General features: G+C 38.9%; 1 protein-coding gene across 2 annotated transcripts in view; it reads right to left on the bottom strand.

The window, feature by feature from the left end:
* Positions 1-18735, bottom strand: part of ADAMTS17 (ADAM metallopeptidase with thrombospondin type 1 motif 17) — a 156790-nt gene that overhangs the window by 23665 nt on the left and 114390 nt on the right. For both annotated transcript variants that reach the window (XM_072402659.1, XM_072402660.1), the window contains 3 exons: positions 14460-14617; positions 7670-7829; positions 4274-4409 (listed from right to left, as the gene is read on the bottom strand). In XM_072402659.1, the coding sequence (XP_072258760.1) occupies positions 4274-4409; positions 7670-7829; positions 14460-14617 (454 nt within the window). The remainder of the gene's footprint in view (positions 1-4273; positions 4410-7669; positions 7830-14459; positions 14618-18735) is intronic.

Raw genomic sequence — 18735 nt, 5'->3', positions numbered from 1 at the left:
GGAACCAAGGACATGCCTGGTATGAAGCTGGACTAGAAAACCTTAGAAACCATTCACATATATCAAATCCAGTGTGTTAGGGTGATATGAACTTAACAGCAGCGTATTATATCTGCCTTTACAAGTTGCAGTGCCATTTATGTTCATTGAGAACCTAATGCCAATTCCATGGTGGTATGCTTATAGCGGGCATAGCAGGGCTTTTTTGGTGCTACCACCAGAGAGATACCTTAGATTAATCTTTCCAGCAAACTAAACAGAAAATATAGAACACTGAATAGATGAATTGTGGATGTATGTGTGATCATCTTGTGTCCTCTTTCCCACACTTGTTTGAGTTGAAGTGACCTGATAAGAATGTTGTGGTTGCTGATGCCCTGAAAGGTCATGAGAAAGAAAGCAGCTGATAATATACAAAATAAAATATCCTAATAAATATTGCATGTTTTTGATAGTATAGTATAACTAGATGTTGGGCAAAAATGAGTAAGTAATGGTCATGTTACAATCTGATTGGTTAAAAGCAGTGTTTAATTGTTAACCACAGATGCACATTTTCTGGATATGCTTCATGAAATGTCACCTTTTCTCCCTGCCAGACAAGACAGAGGATGAGAGAATGGACACTTCCTCGGGAAAAACAGAATTTGTGATCTTGCTGGTTTAGCTGTTTCTCTTCTGTCCCACAATATATATATATATTTTTAACAGCTGGCCAAAGAAATCACAGGGTTTCATCCAGAATGACAGGTACATTTGCCCCAGATACAGGTTACACAGAGTATTTTTCTGTTTAGTCAGACAGTTTTCAATTTGACCTGAAGGTGGGGTTGAAGTACCAGGCTGAATGACAATGAGCTTCTTGGCCAGATGGGGGAGCTAAAGAGGCCTGGGTAAGATCAGGTGTAACTGTCTCACCTGAAATGCATCCTGGAAATTAAGCTGGGGATATAAACTCCCAGCCTGGTTATTCCTGGGGCTCTGTCTTGGCTGGTGAGCTGGGAGGAGGGCCAAGGTGAACTGTGAGTAAAGACACAGACTTTGTTGCAAAAGATATATGGTTAGGTAGGGCCTTAGAGTCCTGCACAGCACTAGGTTTGGCTGCATTGTTAGTAAAGGGAAGTAACCTTGAGTTAGAGGCAAAGTGGCCAGGCTTTATTTGCTGTTTATGTGTGGAAATAGTATTAGTGAATAAAACCCTTGATGCACTTATAGCCTGCTATCTTACAATATATACATAAATAAATATATATATATATATATATATATATAAAATATGTTGGATTTATTACAAAACCTTAATTCTGAAACAAACAACTGACACACTTAAGAACAAAATATAAAAAAGCACTGGGATGTTAACAATGAATCAACAGGTTCACATTTACACCTATCCTTAATTCCTCTACCCAACTGTTTAGATTTAAGGAGCAAAAAAAATTCACTGTACTAGGTATGAATAAGAAAAAGCATGTGACACTCTTCCATTTCTTTCATGGGACAGTCATGGTTTTTGGTGTTTGGTTTAGCTGAACAAAGCTGCATGCTGAAAGAAAAGGCCAGTATGTGCTGCAGAAGAGGGGACTTGCATAGAAAACTCACAGGTTAGCTTCAAGGGTGGAAAAGAATAAAAAGCTCCAGGAATGATGTGGTTAAAAAACAAAAATATTATGTTGATATAAGTTTATAAAGTGAAAGCTATAGCGGTCCTGGTTGCAGAACTGCATGCTATATTGTATGGATGCAACAGTTGCAATTTAGAGCATTTAGGAAACTAGACTTTTGACTTTACGTGATGAAGAAGACACCACAATTCCTCATATATATGCTGGTATTTAATAAATGAGTATGAACCCATAAGAGTTGATAGGAATTTTTTGACCCATAAATTGTGAAAAAGAAAAAAATTAAACCCAACTAAACATAGTGACATATCCTAACTTTCAACACCATTAAAGATAAGTGGCTATTTTCCAATTAACAATTCCATCCTTGATCAAACTTGGCTGATTACCATTTCAGTCTTTATTCCTTGCAGGTATTTTATAAACACAGTCACTTTTATTGGAATGAGTTATATGAGCACTCGATAGAAACCAGAACGTCTTTAGGAACTGTTTTCATTCCATGACCAACAAACATTAGTAACTTTTATACGTCAAAGTCAGATGTGTGCAGTACAGTCGGAGTGGGCGGCATTGTAGGATCTGTCAAGTCAGATGCAGTAAAAGTGAGCCTGAGTGGCTTCTGGAACCGAGATCTGCAAAGTCAGCAGGTTTAGTACCTGGGCATGGAAACGCCACTGGAAACTAAGACTTTATCTGGAGGTTTAAGACAGAAACCACTCTGCTGACAGAGATCCCGAGAGTGGCACCAGAAGTGTGAATGTGGTCAGCAAGCGTGGGAATGCGGTATGTCAATTTGATACAGAGCTGCCAAGTCTCAAGGAATTTCAGCACTTTCATAGAGCTCTGTACATGGAGCTAAAGAGGCAGAAATGGAGACAGTAAAAGGTGAGAGGGGCCTGGGAAAAGAGAAGGGAACTTTAAACCAGCACTTGCTCTGAAGAATTTAACACCTGCTAATGAAAACACATCAAAGCTTTAGCTGGCCCAGTAAAAGGGATTAGAAATCAGTCAAATTAAATATGGTCTGCCTACACACTGTAAACATCTCTTCATTTTTATAGTTCCTGCAGCAAGTCATACATTTGTAGCGCTCTACAGCTGCACCTGTGTGTCCCAAAATGTCAATATTACATAAAAAGTACACGCTGAGATTGCAAAATGTCATCAATACTAAAAATTTCCACTCTCCAAGCTTACTTGTTATATATTTGCTTATTTGTAAAAAAAAACCTGGATGTTGGATGTGTTAATCCTAAATTGTTAAAATTGCAAAGCTATGAATAAAGTACAATATGTACAGAAGCAAAACTTCAGCAAATCAATAAGATCTGCTAGCATGCCTGTTTTAGTAAAGTTAATGTAGAAACTTCCAAATCAAAACAATGTAACCAGGCAGGTCCCTTAGGCTTAGTCTATAGGGACGTTTTACCAGCATTTAACCTGGGGCTTTAAAAGTCCATGCTTGAAATTTCAATGCATTCCAATGAGATAATCAACACCAGGGCATTTTTGTGAGGCACAATTTTGAGCATTATAGATAACGCTCCTTGCAACGTTTTAAAAATTAAAATGCAGGGTTAATGCGGGAAAACACAGGTGGAGGCATTTAATCCTGTTTTTCGGTGTTTACCTGCGTTTAAAGTGCTTAAAACGTAAAAGCGGTAAAAAAACGCGGGAAAACTTGGCATAGACTGCCAGACACATCATCTGTCCCTACTAAACCACAATTGCTGCCTGTTCCTAATCTTTAGGTGTGGAACAATGGTTTCACTTTAATTATTGATTGATGGTCATAGTCAGGATTTAAAACAAACTGATTTGCTTCAAACCCTAGTAATCTGATTCTTTATAATCCCCAGCCTGTCCATACTAAAAAAAAACTGAGATTTAACAAGTTAGATTGGGATCAGCAAAAGTTACATAGTAGGTCAGGTTGAAAAAAGACATAAGTCCTTCAAGTTCAACCACTAGGGAAAAAAGTTGTAGTTTTACAAGCCTGTACAGCTGTCTCCCATACATTGTTTAGTGATCTGCCATTCTGGATTACTAGTACAATAGCTAACTAATATTGTGTTCTTTTGGGGAAGATGCAGCGGGATGTCTCCTTCTTGTCCTCCTCCCAACCCACATTACAAAACTGTGCTTTCTGTACACCACACTTTCATTCTCCTCTTGCAGTAAACTGTCACTAATTTTAAAGAATTTTTTTCCTTTTCAGGACCTAATGCACTGAACTAACAAGGTAAAGAATAAAGGTAGAGATAAAGGTAAAGAAAGGTAAAGATTAGTTGCCATTGGATTGAGAAGTGTTCTCAGAAAAAGATTTTTTAGGAGTTCATATTTTTATAGTTTTTCTTTTTTGCTGAAAACACAAGGGCCAGGTTCTGCACCTTTACTGTCTTCCTCAGGAGTAAACGTACAGTCACAGTACACTTGACTAATCCATTGCCTATACCCACTGATCTAAGCATAGATGTTGATGGAAACATCTGTCCATAATATAACCTTTACCACAATTTAGATGGCAAATGCATTCTTCACTGGTGTGGTGTCTGTGTTTGGAGAACCTGATTCCTCTATCACTTTAAAGTTTACAAAAAGAAGAACAAAGCATACAGGCTGCAGTTGTCCATGACAAGACCCACCTGGACTGACATGGATGTATGTTGCACTTCCGGACCTGCGGGGAAGGCCGAGGCACATGGAGACACAGGCTCTCATTCACAATTAACATCGTTTTGTTCACCAGTTTTGTACAGGACACAATAGTTCTCCGTTCACCTGATAGAAAAAAAATGCAAAGTAAGTAAACCTATACAATATTAAAACAAAAAAATTAAGTAATCCTTAAAAAAAAAAAAAGTTGCCTTATGCCAACCAACCAGATTTAAAATACACACCACACTGGAAATGGCAGATGCAAAATGACAATTTTAATCTGCGTACACTTAAATGGAAATTTTGTAATATCCTCCACTTTCATAAAATACCCCCTACAAGCAGCAATTACATAAAGGAAGCCAAAAAGCATGACATTTCATACAGCCAAAATACAAAATGTGTTTGGCTGATGCTTGTAGATTTGCCTATAATTGTTTCCAAAATAACTCACCGGGGAATTTTATGGTAAATTGTAAAATCTTTTTAAATGTGTTTATGAGTTTATTAGGAACTTTTCAAGATAATTCTGTTTTTTTTATGGGAAATGTTCTAATGAGCTTATTGTACTATGATTGTGAAAGCACTGTGTCTTCTTGCATTGATTTGCATCTGTTACATTGTAAGCACTTTTATCTCACAAACACATGGGATAAGCATCTGGTGCACAGCGCAAGAAGATTCCCATTACCCACATGTGTACCAAACATAACAAACTCACTACAATATTGCATGACTTCAGCACCTCAATTGTGTCTTATTAGGCAGATAATTATTGACAGGACTATTTATGTTACATGATGGCAAAGAATAAAGTTTGTTTTCTCCATTGAGTTGCTATGAGCAAGACAAGTTTTAAACAAGTAAAGAACACAATCTGAGATCTTATAGGAACTGTATATAATATTTAAAATATTAGCAACATATACAGTTCTGGTGCTGAAGTAGCAGAAAAAGCAATCCCAATTAGCAACTGGTGAACTGAACCTAGAACAAGTTTGGTCAAGTAGTAGTAAAAGTAGTTTAATGTGTTTTTAGCTAAAAAAAGATTCAGACAAATTTTTCTGATAAAAAAAATTATCTATATGTTCAATCAAACTATTCTTGCATTTTTTTGACATTGACTGAGCTAAATTTCCAGTATTGCAGCGTTAAAAATGTTGTGGACAGTAATAAAAAAAAGTTGAAGTCTTAGATTTTAGTTTACAAGTTAATTAAAACTAACCTAGGAGGATTCATTCCGGGTTCACGAGAAATAAATTCTGATTTCTATAAGGGTTGACAATATGGATAGAATTACAGCAGAAAAAGCAAGTGTGAGGGAAAGTATCAAAAGTATGAAAATTACACCCCCAAAAAAATTAACAATTTTCAGACATTTCCTTCAGGTCTCAGAATTGATGCGGAACACAGAATCCACACACTCTCCACTCCCTACTATAATTAGGAATCACTGTTTCCACAGGAACTAGAGGACCCATGATGGTTTCGGTGGGAGGTCGACCACGTTCTATGTAAAACTTTCTTGGTCCATCCAGAATTCTGAACTTAGCCACCCTCTGGGAGAAGTACAAAACCCCACCCTCTGAGACTTTTCAAATAGTGCAAATTACACAATTCATTCCTTCTTGACCGAGGGTCCCCTCCATTTCTAGGACATTGTCGGTCTTCTCACCTGAGTGTCTGTGCACCTGGGACCCACAGATGAAAGGGGCAATCTCGATGCTCTATGTCGCACCTCAGCACCCTTGTCCTACATGCACTGCTGGGAGAGGAATATAGGTGTGACTGGAGCAGGAGGACTGGGAACAAATATGGGACACAGCAGCTCACTTCAGCATCAACGCCTCGGCAATTGAAGCAAACTACAAACTGCTGATGTGCTGGTATATGGTGCCAGTTTGTCTAGCCAAGATGAAACCTGATCACGAGAGCAACTGCTTTCAGGGCTGCAGTGCACCTGGGACTCTGTACCATATTAGGTGGGAATGCCCTAAACTGTGGAGGTACTGGATGCACATATACCAAACTGCATACACCTTGGTGGGCCACTCCATTCCCAAACGCCCAGTAGAAGCACTAGTTAACCTGAAACCAGAGGTATGCACGCTATTAACTTACATGTTCCCAGCTGCCAAGATGGTGCTAGCAAAGGCCTGGTGGTTGTTCACCCCCACTATAGCCCAGGTTAAGCAAAAGATGTCCTGGTAAATGAAAAAATGTATGCTATACTCACCGACTCCATAAACCATTTTCAGAGAGTGTGGGCATCATGGATAAAGTATTATATGCCAATGGGGTGAGACCAATCACATCTGACGATATAATGTGCCATATCCTGAGAACATGCTCTTCCGCAGGGGTACCATATTTTAAGGCTTTTACAACCTGACTGACATTTCTATCCGCCCACCATACCCTAATCTAAGTCCCCCCTTCTCTCTTTCCTTTCTTTTTTCTCTCTTTCTCTTTCTTTGAACTTATTTGCACTCTAAATGTTACTCATGGTAATTGTATCCGGCCAACCCTCCTGGAAGGATGGGAGGAGGGCTAAACCGACTAAGGCAGCGGTCGACAACCAGAGAAAATTTTGGGGGTCTGCGGCTCTGCCTGGTGTACCCCCGATTGGGGTCAAGAGAAAGACCCCACTGGTGGGACGCACCGACCACAGCCACGGAACACATCCCTCTACAAGTCCCAGGCACAGGGAAGTGGGTGGGCTGTGTTTGTCTTATATTTCAAAAAGCATGGACATTAGCCTTGGCTGATCGTTACTACTGTTTACATTGTTTGTACATTTAAATACACCCTGCCTTGAAACCTGAATGTTTAAAAAACTTGAAATGTAAAATTATTTTGGTAAAACCTTAATACAAATTTATTGGAGCCAAAAGGGCAAAATATAAATAGATTGATCTTTAAACTAAAACTTGAAATGGTGAAAAGTCTTGACAGCAAGATAGACTATCCAACTTATAAATTATTGCACCTTTATGGACTGTAGACTAGAATCTGTTAGGGTTGTTGGACTATTGAATTTGACAAGTTAATAAAGTACTTCAATAAAGTACTGCATGCTTTGTGTGTGCTAATGGTCTCCAGAGTGCCATAAAAATGTCCATTAGCATCAGCTGCCTCACAAGAGACAGAATAAGCCATTGACCTGTGCATGGGAGGGAGCTCTATTTTCCACCTCAATTAGGACATGTTCAGTGCGTGGAATGGGCTTGTACGTGCCTGTTGAACACCCACATGGCCATACCAAGCACAGAGTGTAAAGAAAGTTGTGTTGTTCTTGTCATGCAGTAAACAGAACTGTTGGCACAACACAAGTCCTGAAATCACTCTAAAAATAAAATGAGAGGGATCTGGAATGGCCTTACCTCCTCCACACTGTACGCTACAACCCTCCCAGCTGCTGTGTGTCCACATGTACAATGGGTCTGGCTGCTTTTCCACTTCACTTTTCTGTTCTCCAGTCTGGTTCACTGGAATGGTATATTCATAATGAATTCCATAATTCTGGTCATGGAACAGGAGAACCTAAAAAGAAAGGAAAATAAGGTTGTACTTTAGTAAAGGAATAGCTTCCTGCCAGAACAATATAACTGTTTACGAAGCTTTGTTTGGATGTTCTCATCTAGCCAAAATGAAACATCAGGTACCAGGCAGCTCATCTTATTACATAGAAGTTCATTCCACTGTATTTCAAACTAGAAGTTACTGATACCCGGTGTAACATGCAGGCCAGCCATATGACCTCACATGCAAAGCAACTGAAAAAAAGTATTTAGAAATAGATTTTATCTATCGTACTTTATGATAATTACAGCATAAAACACTGTTGCTTCCATACAGGATATCATGGCTGGTTATTGGTTTATATGGTGACCTTGTGATGTTGAACATTTGTCCAAATAACTGTCCAATTGTGGAACCCCAGTACTTAGGTAAAAAAAAACAAAAATGAACATACCATTTTCTACCTTCAATTGACCTCTATCTTTTACCACCACTCATGTATTCTTGGACCTTCCTACTCAGGGACTGGCCTCTCTCTTTCATTGTAACACCACTTATGTATTCTTGGACCTTCCTTCCCAGGAATTGCCTTCTATCTTTTAATGTAACACCACCTATGTATTCATGGACCTTCTCCCTCAGGGATTTGATTCTATCTCATAATGTAACACCACCTATGTAGTAATGGACCTTCCTTCACAGGGATTAGATTCTATCTCTTAATGTAACTCCACTCTCTTTCATTGTAACACCATTCATGTATTCTTGGACCTTCCTCCCCTGGTTTATTTACTTTTGAAGTCAATAACTCTCTCTATACATCCCCTGATGAAGCCCTTTGGTGAAACGCGTCGGGATAGAGACATTTGAGCCTTGATACATCTGTTGACTGTCAGATGACTTTATGTTTAGTTAGCACGGGATATGCCTAGTTGTATCTAGGAATGCCTTTATCTGAATAAAATTTGATTTTTGCTTTATATTATTTGTTTGTGTATTATACCAATTATTAACATTTTGGGTTCTTTACATTGTATTTATTTGAAAAATACACTTAGGAAATTTGCCAAAAAACCCTGTCTTTCCCTTGTCTCTCTATGCTTCGATTCTCCATGGGGTTGGCAGCTGTATCTATTAGCCTATGGGTGGGGTCACTTCTTCTATTTATACATTTATAGAAGTCAATAACCCTTTGGCTGGCATGTAGCTGTGGTGTTGCCACTTAAAACTCAATTTTAAGCAACATAGCCTAATCGCCATATTTAAGAACTGATCCCAGAATCGGCAAAAACACCTTAAATCAACATCTTTAGATCATCACCTTGCACAATAATACATTTGATCAAAGTGCCATGGTGGTGGAAAGTTCAGCGGTTCTGTAATTCAAATTGGTGCAAATGGTGATTCAAGTATTAGATTAAATGGATTTCCCTTAATTTTTGTAGGCCTCTCACAGAAATTGCTGTGGCATTTAATTTTAAAAGAGTTTCCACTTGCACAAAAATAGCTCCAGGTTTTATTTAATATACTTTTTTCACAGAAAAATTATGGCCATAATGTCAACATCTAACTCAATGCAGTTTAAAACCATTTCTATATTGGTATATTTCCATCTTTTGTTAGAAAAATGTTTCCTAAATGTAAAGTAATTGCAGATCTATATTTTGGATCACAACATGTTGCCTTCAAAGAACCTGACCGCACCATAAACACATCTATTGGCAGATGTGGGCACAATGCCATATATTCTTTGTATTTTATTTTAATCATATCACCACATGCTATAATAAACAGAAAGCAGATGATGAAAATATAACTGCGGACAAGTCTGATCTCTTTATTTCAAAATCAATTACTTAAACAAATCAGTATATTAATCATATTTGTATTATTTCTAGCATACAAAAACAAATCTGTTTTCCTTTTTTGGGTTATTGGCCTATTTCAAAATGTATTAAATGGAACAAATATGACAACCTTGCATGGTTTCCGAAGAAGCGAATATTGCAGTTACCAGCCAATTGGGCCAATAAGCAGCCAATCAGAAAACAGTAAATAGTAAAGAAGTTCTGTCAACTCTACTGTAAAGCGATCGTCTAAGAATAACATATGCCTGGCCAAGAGAAGAAAACTATAGAATTCAAATAGCTTTCCCAAATATTAAACACCAAAATAGCACACAATCATAAAAGTCAATAGGAAAAGCCTTTTGTAAGCATGTTTATTGCCAGTTTTAACAAAGGCTGATATATCTACCCATCCTCTTGCTATGGAGAAAAGCAAAACGAATATCAAAGCAGACATATAAGAGAAAAAAACACTGGAGCTGCCATTCTGACTTACTTTTAAAAAAATGGTATCTCCATCACCATTTTTATTATTTTGAGGTACAGGGGCAAGGAAGTAGCACAAAGTTAGAACAAAGTCTCAATGAATTATCCAGGTCAGTTGTTTTATATTTTTGCTATGGATCTGTTTATTCAGCAACAACCTTATCATTATTTAAAATTATATAACAAAAATAATTTTATTTTTTTAACAAAACTTTAGAAAAAGAAAAAAATATTTCTACTTTATTTAGTGTTCATGTTACTGTATATAAAAGTACTTTTATGCTAATATTTGTCCTACCTGCTTAAAATTACAACTAATTATAATTCTGGTATAAAGTACAAAATTGTTGTGATTTTTATGTCTCCCCATGCAGAGAACTGAATATTCCTAATGCCTGTGGCAACAATTAATGCTCTGTTCTGATTTTCTTAATTGGTAGCCACCCCATTGAGCTGTAGATAGCTGGGACTACATGTATAAACCCCCACGTCCATGATAAACAATACAAGGAATCATGAAAGCCGGAGCCGCATGCGGCTCTTGAGCCTCCTCTTGTGGCTCCCCTATTTACTGGGGCCGGCGTTGATACTTCTACCGCCAGGGTAAATAGGGAAAGCCCCCTGAAGGTTAATCCATCTCTTCCGCAATGCATACAGAGGGGAGGTATTTCCCTTCAGGGGGCATTCCTGGTGGGGAGAGAGAGTCCGGCTTAGTGTGCTCCTGCCCACCCATGAAATGGCCTAGTGGCCACAAAAGTTTGCCCACCTCTGGCCTAGGCGATCAAGAATAAACCGGCGCATGCCTGAGATGCTTAGAAGGACCCCTTTGATCAATAGGGAACAAAATGTGCAGTGAGATCGCCAAGTTGTTTTCCAATCTACATCACCCAATCCCATGCCTGCACAGTGTGGGATCAGATGACGTAGGAAGAAGAACCAGGAAAAAGGAGAAGATGGCAGCGGCTGGCGCTTCCTCTGCTCTGGGCCGAAGATGGATGCCGGGACCACGCAAGACCCGATGGAAGAAACCTCCCGACAGACAGACTGATCTGTGGGATTGTAGGTTAGTGTGATTTTATTTTTTTGGGTTATTTTTGGGTTTACTTCCACTTTAAAGCTCCCCAAGGCTGGAGAGAACACACTTTCATCAGCGAAGCTCGGTGATGCAGCAAACCTGGAATGGATCTGGTGAAAGATTCAAAACATTTGCAAGCAAATAGCAAATTACTTTGAAGAAATGCATTCCAGGCCCGATAACTTAGACAATATTTGATTATTTAACCAAAGTGCTGAAAAGCCATTTGTATCAGTTGACTTCTGTTGTTATAAGCAAACAGAGCCCTAAAATCCATTTACTTCTAAGGGTTTTCACTGTCAATGCAACTCCTTAACAGGCAGTTTTGGATGATGCTTTGTTCTGATGCGGGTGGAAAATTGTTTTCTGACACCGCTAACAATGACTGCTTTAGAGCTTCAGGCGCTTTTCATAGTGCATTGCCTTCCTCTGCATTGTTTGTACAACAGCTCTCTATTCACAACCTCCCCTTTCAGTCCTCTCTTTGATTATGTTTTCGCAGCCCGGCCATTTCCTATGTGAGGTGCTGTTGGGTGTCATTTCCCTCCCTGAGTGTTTGTCAGTTCATGGAAAGATTCTTTGAACTGTTATGCAGGCTGAAAGAATCAGAGAGCTTTGTCTGTGCTGGGATAGAAGCCCAGAAAAACAAAGCACCAGAATAGTTCAGACTATGATATTCATCAAGTGAGAGTTTAGAACTATCAGCAAAGATTTGTGGTGTTCATGCAAAACTGCAGAGTATTGTGTCACCTGTATATAGGCTGCAAGCTCTTGTGGCATAATATACGTCATGCTGATAATGTAATAAGGAAATAATGAAGAAAGGCATTTTTGTTCAACTTGTCAACTTTTGGTCAACTGTGCTTACAGTCTATTCATTGATCATAGAGAATCTTTCTGGTTTCCTTATCAAATAGAAGATTAACTCTTATTGCTCTCCCTATATCAAAAGAACTTTCTGAGATGTAATTGCTGGTCAGTGCAGGGTCCATGAGAAATTGTAACCAAGCCATTTAAATTATTTTAGGAATTTATTTTTAAATGAGAGTCTGTTTTTAAATGAGAGTCTGGGGGTAATAGTGGTGTGTCAAATGTATGGAAGATTCTGAGCATCGGATCACTTCTAAATTATTGTATAGGGAATGTTATTTCATGCATGGTATGATTTTAAGAGTACTTTTACCCCTGAGTTCTATACAACAGGGATGATTAATGTAAAAGACACGTCATAAAATGGACAGCAGGTGTCAGAAAGCAAGGTAGCACTCTTGCCTTAGCAGCATTAGGTCCCAGGTTCGAATCTTGGCCAGGACACTATCTGCATGGAGTTTGCAGGTTCTCCCTGTGTCTGCATGGGTTTTCTCCAGGTACTCCAGTTTCATCCCACATCCCAAAAACATGCAGTGAAGTTAACTGACTTCCTGCTACAACTGGCCTTAGACTGTCTTAATGACATATGACCACAGTAGGAACATTAGATTGTGAGCCCCTTTGAGAAACAGTTAGTGACACAACTATGGACTTTGTACAGCACTGCATAATATGATGGCGCTATATAAATACTGTGTAATAATAATAATAGGTCAGCCGTAACATGGGTGAAAATATCTCTTAAACAACTATTTGAAAATTGAATAATGGAGGAGCAAAGCTTTTTAAGAATGAAAAAAAGTTACACTTTCAAAAATTTCAAAGCAAACGGAATTTATCATTCATTAATTATAGTTGTCACAATTTTCCCATGACACTGAAAAGATCCATGGCTATGAAGATCCACCACCTCCTTACTTTGCTGCTTGACAGTGATCTGGACAACAAATTTTTGACACATTGCTCCTGATTGATTAAAGCTATCCAAGACTGAAGAAGATAGACTATCATGGAAGAACCTGGTAAACCAACAAATCTGGAATGTATTTGATCCAGAATTGAAAACATTTGCCAAGTAAAGCATATGATTTTTTTTAGAAAAACCATTCCAGGTTTGCTGGCTCATCCATGTTCTCCCATCAAAGTTTATCTTCTTGGAGAGCATTAATGAATCAGGTCCATTTATGGAGGAGTAAAGATTTTAACGCTTGAAAATAAACCAAGCAGAGAAGGGCACTTCAGATGGAACCTACATTAATATAATATAACCTACATTAATTATGGTTGTCACACTTTTCCCATGGCACTGTGAAGGTCTAGTGTCATGAAGTCCTACCATCCACCTCCTTGCTTTGCTGCCTGACATTGACCTGGATTGGACAACTGATTTGGAACACAGTGTAAGCACAAGCAATGGCCTTTGAAGGTCCTAATCTTTCTGGATGTTGGTTATACTCCGATAAATACACCAACAATGTCTCCTAAGTCAAGAGAGCTCAAGTGTGGTTTTACTGAACTCCGGAGGTAGAAATACTATGACTGCTATGTCACTGAGGACAATTAGTATGTTTACTTCCGTCTGTCTTTTTGCCCTGCTTTTCCCTCTAAATAATTCTGCTGAGTTAAGCAGGAATGAGAATAATGTGTATTCTAATTTTGCTGTTTACTGCAACTTCTCTCAACTCAATGCCTGACTCAGCTAAAGAAGGAATATCATGCATTGCCATCAGCATGACATGTGTTGTTGGATAAACCCCTTACGGCTACTACCATTATGCTAGTTTAAGTCCATTTAGTGGTTACTGAAGCTCTCAAACTACTTAAATTTCCATAGAGAGATAAAACTCAAACCTCAGAAACCCAAGAAAATGAATGGCCTCTATTAATTCTGAGTATTTCCCACCATTAACAGAAATTCCTTTTTTTCAGAAGATTCTTTTAGAAACTCCCATGGGTTTAGATATGAATAGTGTAGTAAAGGTTTAGATTTGGATAATGCAAAAAACCAACATATTGTAGTGAGATGATGAATCTTACCCAGAATGAGGAACCAAGGCCTTCATCCAAAACATTTTATTTGTTACAGGTAATGAATTCAAGATGGTATTTGCCATTATACCTCTGTCTCAGACCTTTTTGAGGAAAAGCCTCTCCTGTTCTGTGTTGCATCCTTTCCCTATCCAAAACTAGATTTTTATTGTTTGAATAGTGTTGGGATTTTAGTCCCTTGAATGATTGTTTACGGCAAACCAATGATGCAGTATTCTAAAAGTGAAAATCATATGTCTCTAGATAGATGAACCCCCTTTTCAATGCATGTTTCAGCTGCAACCCATTATTCTGTAAGAAAAAAAAAAGGAGAATGTGTGTTACCATCAGGTGCAATGGTGTTTTTGTGGGTCCCTTAGCCGATATCTTCTCCCAGAGTCCCCGCCGTACATATCGGATGGTGGTTCCTGCAATATGAAACTCTCCAGGAAGCTCAATTTTCCAATCGCTGTTGATGGATTTCTTAATGGAATCTTTCAGAGCTGAAAGAGTTAAGCATAAAACATATTAGTTTTTGGCTGAACCAGTCCTGATTTTTGGGTAGAGCCGGCCACCTCCCATTTTGTTTAGGGCTGCAGGAAATATTTTCCATGGTTTAGTGTGACAATAACAATCTGGGTTTTATATGAAGGCCCTAGCTTCCCTGAGCCTATTTTTCAGTAATTCTCTTTGCTCTGTGTTCCACAGTGTTTTCTTGCAGATTCCCATTCCCTTTTCTCATTTTGCAGTTTTTCCACAGAATCACTGCCAAATCCTCAACTTTTTTCAGCTACCTATAGCCCATGTGCTGCTACTCAGGATCCAAAAGCTGAAATGGCTACAAGCATCAAATTACTTTCTTATATCCTTGACTTGTTCCTTAGCAAACATTCTATTTTCTTTGGCTTCTGCAGGTACAGGAGTTCATGTGCAGACTGTTGCCGATGCCCGCACACATGTTGGCGTGGGATGTGATATTATGATTTAAGGGACTTTTTTCCCTTCTTCATCAAAAAAAAAAACCTAGAAAGTGTCTTTACAGTATGAATGTGGGTCAGTTCTCACTTGCTCTGCATACAACACATTTCTAAGATATGCAAAACACATCGGATACATCGGGTGAACCTATTTGACTTTTACAACCAGAAACGTGAAGCTGATCCATTCTATCAAGCTGCAGAGATAATGTTTGGAGATCACAGTAGACAAAAACCATAAATGCCTTGGGTTTTAACTTTGGTATAAAAGTGAACACATCTTCTGTTTTCAGAAATCAGTGCTGAAATGTATATTATTTTTTATCAGGAATTTTGGTTTCCTTATGGTAACCTGGGTATATTCTCTAGCTATGCTATATCATATTTATGATTTCCATATCTTTCATGGATTGCACCTTTATGTCATTTAAAGACATATTTAATAATGTATTTATTATATCATGAAGCCCACACAACCCATTTGTTTTTCGGTGTCCTGAAATCTTCATAGCTTCTCCTGTCCAATCTTACCCTTTTAACCATGCCTACTAGGTCCCTAGTCCTTACCAAACTGGTACCTGGTCCGAGAAAGTTCAGACAGTTTGTTTTCAGGCAACCACTTCCTATTGTGTGTTCGATTCCTTAATACCAAATCCCCAACCTCTTCTCAACATGGACCGGTTTCATGCAAGAAAATGTTTCAGTGGACCAGGTTGGTTCATCATTGTCGGTCTATAGTCTTCTCTGTGACGGGAAGTATACATGCGCTCTTTCCTGTTATTTCATTCAGCCAATCACAAAAACTGTCTCCTCTCTCCAGCCATTTCGTTCAGCCAATCAAGCAAGTTAGCTTATGTGATTTGCCAAACAAAGGACAGGAGAGAGGAGCCAGCTTACGTGATTGGCTGAATCAAATATTAGGAGAGAGGACACAGATTCTTGCAATCACTGTAAGGACTGGGACAAGAATGGCTGCAGCCCTGTTCGACCTGGTGGTTGGAGATCCTTGCCCTAATCAACAAAAATGGATAAAGTTCTCTGAAGGTTGCCTTGTGTAGGACCTAACTGCTTGCCCCCCTAACTGCTTTTCATGTTAAGTCCAGACCTCCTCATTGGGTGCACATAGAGGCTGCAGAGATTTCTCCTGTTTCTTTATTGTGAATCCCTTCCCAGGTTCGACCTACCATAACCAACCCAATACTTAAGCATTCCATGCAGATCTGGGACGTGGCGTGGAAGGGGGGGATCTAGAGTCTGCACACTCGCCGCTCTCTACTATAATAGGTAATCACCTGTTCTCTCCAGGGCCGGAAAACCTGAGGAGGTTCCAGTGGTGGGTCGAACAGCCTGATAAGCAGTCTACATGTTTTCGTGGCTGCAACGCACCTGGCACTCGCTACCATATATGGTGGGATGGTTCAAAAGTGCGGAGATTCTGGACTCACCTGTACCAGACACCATACACCTTGGTGTGCATATCTTTTCCTAAACGCCCAACGGAAGCATTATTTACCTGGAAACCAAAGGCGTGTACTGTGGCCCAATTTCACCTGCTGAATCACCTATTTACTGCCTTTAAGATGGTAATGGTGAATGCCTGGTGGTTGGCTACTCTGACCATAGCTCAGGTTAAAAAAAAATGTCCTCGTTCCTGGTCAATGAAAAAATAAGAGCTCCCGTTTCCCTAAAGTATAGTCGCCCTGGATAGAATATTATGTGCCTATCAGGAGGGGTCAAACATATTTATCACTTTGAGGTTCCTGTCTTGTGTCGCACCGAGTTCATCAGCACCAAAGTTTTCCATTATGTAATGACCAGTTCTCCAGTCTGTACCCTCTCCTAGACCCCAAACCTTTTGGGTCCTCCCTTCTTTTTTCTTTTCTTTTTCTTCTCTTTGCTACATAGTATAGTTTTCCGTTGAATTAAATGGCGCTACAAAGTTATCTCAGGGTGACTTTGGGTGGTTGTCCCAGACTAGGGGGATCCCCTACTCCCCCCGTTGCTATTGTTTATTTTCCAAGGACTATACCCTTAAATAAAGAAGAATTTACGAACATTGGTTTTTGAACGCTTAAAGGGACCACTCTGTGAGTGTGACCCTAAGTTTGCTATGTATACCTTTCTTTGTGAAACTTTAATAAAAAAGTTTAAAAAAAAAGGAGGATCCTTCAATGTAGAGTTTGACCAATAATTTAACACAAAGCCTTGTGAGCTGGCCATATCTTTAGCAATTTTTGTAGGGCTTTTGGCACTTTTCCTTAGCTAGCAGCAACAAAAACAAACTGCCATTTATGTTTCATCTTGATTCCTAGTTGCCAGCAAACAAAAAAAATTGATAAATTTTGTAGCACTTTTATTGGAAACTGTAAATGGAATGAAACTGTGGGTGGTTAAATGTGGTTGCTGACTTGAAGGGAAAGTTTCAAAACTGTCAATAAGGCTGCCAAAAGTTTGCCATCATTAATCTGGCCATATACAAGGCAACATATCATTTTCAAACACTTTTGATCAGGTGATTAAAATGTGGAAATAAGGGGATTTTGAAATTGCCTTGATTGAGTCTGGCAGAAAAGTCTGATCATTTTTATCTAAATTGCCAAAGTTTTTTTTATTCTTTTAATCTATTCTTTCAATAAACTGTATTTAGGCTGTCAAAATATAGCCCAGTACGACAGCTCAAATTCAGGTCATTCAAACTCATGGCTATTAGATTACTTTCAGGCAACCATTTCCAACTGTATTTTCCATTCCCAGCTGATTGGAACTAGGTAACGTTGCCTAAACTTTACCATGTGTATAACCAGTTCTAATGATCCTTCTGTCCTGGGCAAGGCTGTGTACTAGGAAAAAACTCTACGTCCTGGGACTTTCTTATCTGCAGTTTAAGGCCATCTCCATTAAGTACTAAATATTAATAATATTACCTATATATAAAGTCTATAGTCATGTCCCTACCATAGTCATATGTCATTAATACAGTATAAGGTAAATTGTTGAGGTAAGCTACCTTAATTATTCTAATTGCATGTTTTTGGAATGTAGGAGGAAACCAGAGTAACCAGAAGAAACCCACGCAAACACTAGGACAACATGCAAAGTGCCCTGCAGAGATTAGAACCTGGGACCTAGTGCTGCAAAGGTCAGAGTGCTAACCTCTAAGCCAGGCCCGAGGAGAGGGGGTGAACCCAGGTCCTATGAAGCTAAAGGGAGCCCATGAGCCCAACGCATCCCTCAATTTTTATTATAATTTGAACATTTATTCATTTAATTTTTAATGTATTGCAAGAACTTTTGCCCACAAGATCTTGAATTGTTGAATGAGAGTGAAGCAATAGAAGACTGTGACAATGACAATATACTTTTGAGTGACATAATACGGTGCATTCAAGTTTCAACGAACAAAAACTTCTGTAAGTGACTATTAACGAGTGTTCTCACATGTTCATTCCTAGCTTCAAACCTATTGCTGGGATTACTCCTTCTTTCTTTCCCGCCTAATCCCAGGAGGAAGAAGAAAACAGGACACAAACCATGCTGATTCATGGTGGACTGCAACAAAGACTTTACAGGACAGCGAAGGAAGAAATAATTCCGCAGGTAATGTTCCCTGTAAATGCTGTAATTGTAGCCTAAAGGACCCACTG

The sequence above is a fragment of the Pyxicephalus adspersus genome, chromosome 2, assembly GCF_032062135.1.
Source record: "Pyxicephalus adspersus chromosome 2, UCB_Pads_2.0, whole genome shotgun sequence".
Taxonomy (NCBI): Eukaryota; Metazoa; Chordata; class Amphibia; order Anura; family Pyxicephalidae; genus Pyxicephalus; species Pyxicephalus adspersus.
The sequence above is the reverse complement of the archived record's forward strand: the minus strand, read 5'-3'. Positions and strand labels throughout refer to the sequence as shown.